This window comes from Ornithodoros turicata, unplaced genomic scaffold (assembly GCF_037126465.1).
Source record: "Ornithodoros turicata isolate Travis unplaced genomic scaffold, ASM3712646v1 Chromosome45, whole genome shotgun sequence".
Taxonomy (NCBI): Eukaryota; Metazoa; Arthropoda; class Arachnida; order Ixodida; family Argasidae; genus Ornithodoros; species Ornithodoros turicata.
In genome coordinates this window covers 417,327-426,718 of record NW_026999376.1, presented here as the reverse complement: position 1 = coordinate 426,718, position 9,392 = coordinate 417,327, and the positions used below count along the sequence as shown (strand labels likewise).

Here is a 9,392-nt window from a genome sequence, read left to right as displayed (position 1 = left end):
ATTTTGGCGAGCACCGGTTTAGACCGTGGTTTTAGTCACGGAGGAAGGAATGAGAGGAGGAGGCTAATTTCATCGAACAGTGAAGCTGGATACGCTACCACAATTTGTCTCTAGTCAGGGAAGATAACATCTGAAGAATCCACGTGACCAGGTGTCTATCCAATTACAAGGTATCCGTACGGTCACAGAAGGAACAATGTGTTCCTCGATCTTCAAATTTTCCCTCTTATTTGGGAGGAGCACCAATGAGGTAGCTTTACAGACAACAGGGGGAGAGTGAAAGTGGGAATAATGGGTAAACAGCTTACTCAATTGCATAGCGTATTGGGGCCCATACGAGGGACGTCACCACTTGCTTTCCCGATTTGATTTTACAGGTACTTCGTCGCGTACTTTGTGATCTCCTGTAAATAGGCGTGAATGGTGGTTCGTGTTCGGTATGATGCTCACCTAATTTTTTTTTCGAATCCTTGAGAAGTACTTTCTTAAAGAATAACACAGTTTTCAGAGTCCATGTATATGCCTCACGACATCCCTTCCCGACCATCATCGCCAGTGACGTCGTTCTTTCCACGGATTTGCAGAAAACGGGGGCGTACGCCATTTTTGTGACATTATGCAGTTCATAATTGCCACAGAAATGAAATGGCGTACGCCCCCCCCCTTTCATCAAATCAAGCGAGAAGACGTTGTCATTCGGGAGCACAGAGGTGGCACTCAATGTATTGCTCCGTAGACGAAAGCGTGCTGGGCGAACGCAATGCATCCTGGACAGGTCCTGGTCGCACGTCACTGCAAACGTCCAGGCACACGTGACCTTAAAGATGGCGGGCAAACCGTTTGTAAACAATGTAACAATGCGGTTGTTGTTTCTGCGCGACGTTTTGGATGTCTTTCGATCACGGTAATTATTTTTATCCGATAATCTCGCAGTAAAATGCGCAGTTTTGCACATAAGGCCTCGTACTGTTGACGACTTCCAAAGATGTGATGACGACCGCGCGTTAAGACTCACCGAGCCGATGCGATGTACTTAAACTAAGGAGAAATGGGCTACCATGTTGCGGAAGAAGCACCGCATAAACCATGCAAAACCACGCTTGCAAAATATGTTCATCTCTTGGCTTTATGACGAAGGAGATATGTCGGTAAGCTGCAAAACGACATGTAAACAAAGTCACATGACCTCAAAATGACGTTTCCTGTGACGTGCCAGGACAAGATGGCAGTTTTTCCAAAGGCACCCGCTTGAGGGTAGTTACAACAATGGCTGGTTTGTGTCACCCCTGTGTTCGGGAGGATGGTTGGCTAGGAGCGTGCTATGCGGCGAAGCTGTTTTTATAGTGTGGGAGTTCAGCGAGGAGCGGCACACATTCCCGATCCGCTTCGCTTGCGCGCATGCGCCCAGGGCGATACGAAAACGTTTTCTTGAGGATATCATAGATGGCGCCTTTGCTGGCGTCTGAGCATCAGAGGCGGAACCGACGTAAAGCGTCACTTTATTGCTCGAACCGGTGCGAAAACCGGAATCTTTGGTGATCAAAGGGTCTCCTCATTGGCTTTCTCACATAACGTGACTCTTCAAGAAAGCTACTCGTTACAAGGTAAAACCAGTGATGGCCACTAACTACTTCTACAGTAGTTTAACTATAACTACTAACTACTTTGCAATGGAGTAGTTTAACTAGTAGTTAAACTACTTTTCAGGGGATGTAGTTAAAACTACTTCTTTAACTACTGGAATGTAGTTTAACTACATCTATAACTACTTAACGGTGTCCATCAGCACCAATCCCATTCTATAGCGTTCTTAGGGACCTAGATATGAATCGCAAGCAATGATAAAAGTGAAGAATTAGTGTGCACATGCACGGCACAATTGCTCTGCACCTCCGTTCTCATCAAACATGTAGCTCAAGGTAAAAGTCGGAAACACAATCGTGCCGTAAAGCTTGCGGCAAAATCGGAAGTAGTTGGCGCCTGCAGTAACCTAACTACTGTAGTTAACTACTCGAAATAGTAGTTTAACCAGTGATGGCCAGTAGTTAACTACATGTAGTTAAACTACTAGTTAAACTACCTGATTGTAGTTAAAAAGTAGTTATCAACTACTTGCAGAAATGTAGTGGCAACTACTAGTTAAACTACTATTTTAAGTAGTTAACTACAGTAGTTAGGTTACTGAAGGCGCCAACTACTTCCGATTTTTGCCGCAGGCTTTACGGCACGATTGTGCTTCCGACTTTTAGCTTGAGCTACTTGTTTGATGAGAACGGAGGTGCAGAGCAATTGTGTCGTGCATGTGTACTAAATCTTCACTTTTAATGCTTTAAAACAGGTTGCTTTAAAACAATGTTTAAAACAGGTTGTTGAACGTACACCATAGCTGATCTGTTCTGTTTCCCACCACTGTACTACCGCACATGCTTTATCTGTTGTTTTTTTGTAACGTCCGCAGTTTGATTCCAAAGCGTAATGATTTGTGTAGTTTGTTGCAATCCTGTGAATGTGACCCTGTTGCACTTACTGAAACTTGGTTATCGCCAGATATAAGAGACAGTGAGCTGTTACCAGAGTGTCCTGGCTTTACCTTCTATCGCTGTGGTCGCGTAAATAGACGAGAAGGTGGTGTTTGACTCGCCTTTAAAAACTGTTTTAAATCATATGCTGTTCATTGTACACTTCCTATCGAAGTAACGTGGGTATTGATTGACTGCGTCACGTGTAGATTAGTAGTTGGTGCATGCTATCGACCTCCCTCAAGCAGTGCATTCATCCCAGAATTACACAAATCACTACATCATATATTTCACAAATTCCCAAATTCAAAGGTTATTCTTCTTGGTGATTTCAACTACCCCTCAATTAATTGGAGATCCACCTCAGCCTCTGGCAGTGAAGAACGTTCTTTCATTGATTTGTGTCATGTGTTTGACCTTCATCAGGTGGTTCATGAACCCACTCGTGTAACTCCCACCTCATCAAACATCCTAGACCTAATCCTCACTAACAACCCAGATATAGTAGGTTCTGTATTTTCTCCATGCGCCTTGAGTGATCACAAAGTACTACACTTTACAATACCTGTCCCCAGCGTGCCCCGTCATTCCTCGTGCAAACGCATAAGATCGATAAGGGTAACTACGACCAAATAAATTCTGAATTATCCAATTACTTGGCTAACTTTCTCGCTAATTTTGAAGTACGGACAGTTGAGGAAAACTGGTATTTATACAAATCCAAGTTTAATACACTTATTGAAGCCTATATACCCTCCATTATCATCAAGACACATTGTCATGCCCCATGGTACAATCATGAAATCAAACTGCTCGCCCGTAAAAAGAAACGTCTGTACAGGCTTGCTAAGCGCTGTAAGTCTGCATCATCACTGCTAATATCAAGAGTGCGCCCGGAAATACATCTCATTGGTGACTTCTTCAAAACGCAGGTTCTATAGCCAGGACCTCGTTAATCTCTTGAAGCACAACCCCAAAGCATTCTACAAAGTTATAAACCCAAAATCTCCATCGGTAAACATCCAACTGAAAGATCGTGATGGTAATTTTGTTAGAGATAACCAATGTTCTCTTATCTTCAATAACGCATTTGCAAGCCTGTTCACCAACGAAGACACAACTCCCCCTGCCGCGCCTCCCACATCCATCTTCAATAGCATGTCACCGATAGCGATATCTCCTGCTGGCATTGAAAAGATTATCTCTTCCATCAAGGTTTCCTCCTCTGCTCGTTTCGATGGAATAAACAGCGAAATTCTTAAAAACACAAAGGCTCACTCGAGCAGATTTCTTGCTGCAATATTCCGACAATCACTTAATAGTTCATAGATGGGTAGAAATCCAGCGAACCGGTAGAGATGTAGGAAGGGAGTTGCCTCAGGACAGAAGCCGCCGATATTTCGAACAGAGACTGTTCTTCTTCTGGGCACCGTTCATATCATTGGCATGATGTAAAGGGACAATTCGCATGAACCTTTGAACACGTCACACCTAACCCTTTATATACCATGCCAATGATGAGGACGGTGCCCAGAAAAAGAACAGTCTCTGTTCGAAATATCGGTGGCTTCTCTCCTGAGGCAACTCCCTTCCTACTTAATAGTTCAGTTCTGCCAGAAGACTGGCGTCGGGGAATGATAATACCAGTGCATAAAAGTGGTGTCACTCATTCACCGTTGAACTATAGACCAATCTCCATTACCCGCGTCCCCTGCAAAATCATGGAACACATTATATATTCGCAGGTAATCAACTTCCTAGAGTCAAATGCTTACTTTTCCCCCTGCCAGCATGGCTTCCGTAAAAATTTCTCACAACTATATAGCTGGTTTTATCCACGACCTCCACTCAAATATGGACAGTTCTACTCAAACAGATGCCGTGTTCCTGGAATTTGCTAAAGCCTTTGATTCTGTACCGCACGCTAGATTAATGGTTAAACTCTCACAACTAGGCCTTGATGCACATGTTCTCTCCTGGGTTAATATGTTCTTAAGTGACCGCCTCCAGTCCACTTTCGTGAACAACAATTCCTCGTCCTTTTGTCACGTATCAACTGGTGTCCCCCAGGGTATGGCCTTTGGGGTATGTGAATAAATAAATGAATAATGCTTGTCTAGTGAAGCCTCATTTGCTGTGAAATAATTCTGCAATTTAGTTTATCGCGTAGGCACAAAAAGAATTTCGCCGCAAGCTTTGTGTTTGACGATCGTAGCAATGGCAAGAGCCAAAGTTTATCATTGCTTGTGATTCATATTTAGGTGTCCAAGAACACTACAAGGGATTGGTGTTGATGGACAACGTTAAGTAGTTATAGATGTAGTTAAACTACATTGCAGTAGTTAAAGAAGTAGTTTTAACTACTCCCCTGAAAAGTAGTTGAACTACTAGTTAAACTACTCAATCGCAAAGTAGTTAGTAGTTATAGTTAAACTACTGTAGAAGTAGTTAGTGGCCATCACTGAGTTTAACTAGTAGTTGCACACTACATTTCTGCAAGTAGTTGATAACTACTTTTTAACTACAATCAGATAGTTTAACTAGTAGTTTAACTACATGTAGTTAACTACTGGCCATCACTGGGTAAAACTCGTTCATGCGTCACTTCCCTCACGCTTCTCTCGAATACCCTGAAGGCGCTTCCGCTTCTTCCTTTCACCGTACCGCGGCGCCGTCACTGTCTTTACCGGTGGCAGCCGCCGGTGAGGCTCCCTGCAACAAGCTCTGATGTATAGTTTGACGGAAAAGTGCGTCTCAAACGCTGGAGTAAAAATGATGCGGTACCTGCAAGAGGTATATCATCAACTAAAAATGCTTAGTTTTTTGTGCGTCTCACCCTTGCAAGGGTAGAAAACTAACCTCCACTGTAAACAGCGGCTCGGGTAACATAAGTGTTTTGCGTGTTGTGCTGCAATGAGCCAGCGTACAGTTCAATACAAAATTCATATTCTCTCCGGATGAATGCATTGCATTGATTGCATTAGACTAATAGAAACGCGGACTTTTATTTGAGAACGAGTTGTTTCCGCATCTTCTGCCCCTTTAATGAAAAGTGATGCCGAGTACATTTACCAGTTTATAGTGTAATAACTTTCATTTACAGGTATTTAGGTGTCACTCTGCTTCGAACATCCCATTAGAGACGGGTGCGGATATAAAAATTTGTACTCGCACGTGCAGCAATGTCATTGGTGCGATCCGCACCCGCAAATCCCGACGCGTACACTCTTAAAAATGAACTTCACCGCATAGCACGCTTCTAACCAACCATCATCTCGAATGATATCGTTATCTGGCCTGATTTGTTGAAAACGGGGGGCGGTCGCCTTTTTGTGACAATTATGAAGAGCATAAGTGTCACAAAAAAGGCGTACGCCTCCCGTTTTCAACAAATCGGGGCAAATAACGATATCATTCGAGATGGTAGTTGGCTATGAGCGTGATATGCGGTGAAGTACATTTTTAGGAGTGTACCCGCAGCTCAATCCGTACTCAGGTTTCAGTTATACCACATGATCGTCGCAGCACGAAATGGTTTATTGATGCTGGAGACACTGTCCGTTAGCCATGGACGAAATAAGAAAAGAAGGCGCCCCAACGGCTCTTCGAGAGGAGAGAGAAGCGTGAGGCAAGTGACGTGAGCATAGGAGATGAGCTGTAGCCTCTTTGGAGCCGCGAGAGGGTCACGTTACCTGAATAACCCAATGAGGTCGCTTTGCACACGCCACTTTGGGGGCCACTTCGGCGCGCTACCACCACACCTGTCCAAGTATTCCGAAACTATGGGTTGGGGGCTCCCATAGAGATGTATGTAACCGAAACCGGAAAGCGAGCGATGATGTCATTGCAGGGCACCTAACCTATCGGTTTCACTTCTCGGAGCAGTAGGGCTCCCCCTCTCTTTCCTTCCTCCATGCCGTTAGCGAACCACCTTCCCAACGCGCCAGACGCTGTGGTGACTGCTGACATGGTTGTCAGCTGACGTACGCGAAGCCAACTAGTCGTGGCGACGAAAGATAGCTAAAAATTAGTCCCTCGCGGCAAACGTCTTGAAAGAGTAAGCATAGAACGCGGTGCCAGTAAATGACAAAGCTGTCATCTCACCAATGAATTAGGTCTGGATATGAGGGGAAAGCGAATAATGTCTTGGAAAGTATTTTGTTTCAAATGTTCGCAATGAATCGGGTCGTGCCCCTAAAGTCGACGGGCTGGCTTTCCGGCTGCGAGTATTGCGGGTATACCCGCGTAATCCGCGGAAGCACTTCGGGTCTACCTGCGCCTTACCCACTACCCGCTATGACACGGGAATGTGTACCCGCGGATAACTAACTTCCGCGCCCGCGTCCGCACCCGCCGCACCCGCACTCGTTTTTACATTCGATATCTTACTCTACATACTTTTTATACTACTTGTCTACATAAATGCTCTTGCTTATATGCGTTCGGGTGTTATGCAGGCTACTGGGGCTCCCGAAGTTACGGAAACCTATGTGTGACACATCGTCGTTCGTGAATGGCACAGCAGCTGATGTACGTATATTAGAATTCTACGACCAGCACTGGACTACATACATGGAGTGCGTTGCCGTGATTGCTCTCTACTACGTCGCCGCGATTACGACTCGTATACACCTGCTACAACCATCAGTGAGTGTCCCTTTGAGCTGGCTCACGGGCAGGAAGCTCCAAAGACCATTTAGAGAATCATCTAATGGAGCGACTGCTGTGCAGGTTTCTAAGAGACAACGACCCTCGTTGGCAGAGGAGTCACCCAGACTACCTAGCGAAGACGATGCGAACGCTCAGACAAGTGCACTCATCACAAGCAAATCTGCCGACGTGCGCGCGAACGTAAGCTACGGGGGCAATTTGAATAGTTTTCTTTGTGCCGAAATACAATCGTCACCTCAAACGGGATGCCAATGGTTCCAACGACTGAATTTTTTTGGAATGACGATTGACTGTGTTTGGGCGTAGTCGCATAAGTCTCACAACTACCGCTGAAAGAGTTGTGAGCTGGTTGGGTTTTCGAACAGGAAAAATGATAAACGAGTAGCGTCCATGCACAAGGGGCCCGGAAGAGTAGTATCATTTGTAGTGCAGATAAATATATCGTGGCTACTGCTCGTCGATGCTTGACAGGACCGCCCGGAGCCATTGGCTGATTTCGGGTGTACGTCATTATTCGGCTGCAAATTATGAACCCTAAATGTGTATAAGCCTTCATCCAGCACAGCATCGTAATTTTTTATCTAAATAAGAAAAACGAACCACCTGTTCACACCAGGGGTGCTAGACTCGTCGTTTTGTGAAACACGAAGAAGGTTCAAGAAATGGGAGGGAGCGCAACCATTGGATGCTTTCCGTGGCCCACGTGAGCGTTCCTGACTGTCAATCAAACCTCAGGTCAAGGCTACCGAGACGCGCGCAGTTTGAAATATTTTCATGACGTCAAAATGACGTTTTGGCTTCCCGGGAGGATGGTGTCTTTGCAGATTTCACCAATGTAAACGATTCGGGAGATATGAGGAAAGACAGCCGTTGTAGAGTTGCCCACGTGACGTCCCGTGTTGTCAATCAAACCAAAGTACAAGGAAAGGGAAATGCAGCTTTTGGCAGAAGTTCCGTGTCGTCAAAATGACGTTGCGCAACCTTTTTTTCTACCGAGAAAAGTTCAAAGAAAGATAGTGGCGAACTTCGAAGTTTGTTAGAAAGAGTTGCGGCCGCTTTTATTGCCGTGCCTTTACTACCGCGCCTCTGAGTCCACACTTATCATAAGTATCGTTTGAAATGCCAAACGATGACTGTCGAAGAACGCTGTTCGTTCGCTGTGTGACCGTCTGCGCATAGCCTACACTCTCAGAACAGAATCCACCGCATAACATGTTGTGCGCCAACTACAGACACGAATGATATGCTTATCGCTTCCGATTTGAAGAGAGAGGGGGACATAGGTATTTTTATAGCAATTATCATATATCCAAATTGCTATACGCCCCCTCGCTCTTCGAATCAGAAGGGGGTACGTAATCCTATCATTCGTGTCAATGGTTTGCGGATAACGTGCTATGCGGTGAAGTTCTGTTCTGAGATTGTAGGATTCACGCAAGATGCGCTTCTCGTCACGGATAATGATATCATTGCGCACGAGATTGTTGTGTTCTCCACGTATGACACTGTACCTCCCATGGCCGCAGGTTCCGTGATGCCCTCTTGTTTTCACGTAGTTTCCTTGCTGTACAAAAACGAGATATTCAATAGAGACGCGGAGAAGGACAACAGCGTTCCTTCTGATTTAGAGATGCATCCTAAATATCAGATGCACACAACAGAGACATGAACACTGCATGTGCAGGACGTTGGAAAGCGTCGGTGCTCTTCTATGTAGCGGAGCAGCACCTCGAAATGAGCGCTTGCAAGTGCACGGACCCAGGGTTTTTCGGACATGTGACTTTTCCGTCCCTCTTACCATGAAGTGGTTGTGTCGTCGCAGTGCTGGCACTAGTCTGTTTACATGTGCTCAAGTGTACACAGGGTCTTTTTGAAAAAGAAGCCAGCAGATACATAGAAAAAGGAAATAGGAAACAAATATAGTTTTCAACCGAAGCGTTGTTGTGTTCATTGATACCCGAATACACGTATAGCGCACATGCCGATACAGCGGGTGTGTCATGTAATGGGGCACAAAACAGAGGCTTAAAATTCTACTTCTGGGTGTCACTGACGCTTGTCATCGACAAACTTTTGGTGTGACTTGCGCGCACTTGTTCGATTTTCAGTCGCGACAAATATTCTGAATAGATCTCTGAAATGTGCCAATTCAGCGCAACCTTTTTTTTATTTCGTTTGTTTGTTGTCTTTCTTTGTGTTTTT

The 9,392-nt window shown here is 45.1% G+C and overlaps 1 protein-coding gene across 1 annotated transcript in view; it reads left to right on the top strand.

The window, feature by feature from the left end:
* Positions 1–6,980: 6,980 nt before the first annotated feature.
* LOC135374162 (piezo-type mechanosensitive ion channel component-like) overlaps positions 6,981–9,392 on the top strand; it is a 28,433-nt gene continuing 26,021 nt past the window's right edge. The window contains exons 1-2 of the mRNA XM_064607176.1: positions 6,981–7,166; positions 7,251–7,370. Of these exons, the coding sequence (XP_064463246.1) occupies positions 7,008–7,166; positions 7,251–7,370 (279 nt within the window). The 5' untranslated portion in view covers positions 6,981–7,007. The remainder of the gene's footprint in view (positions 7,167–7,250; positions 7,371–9,392) is intronic.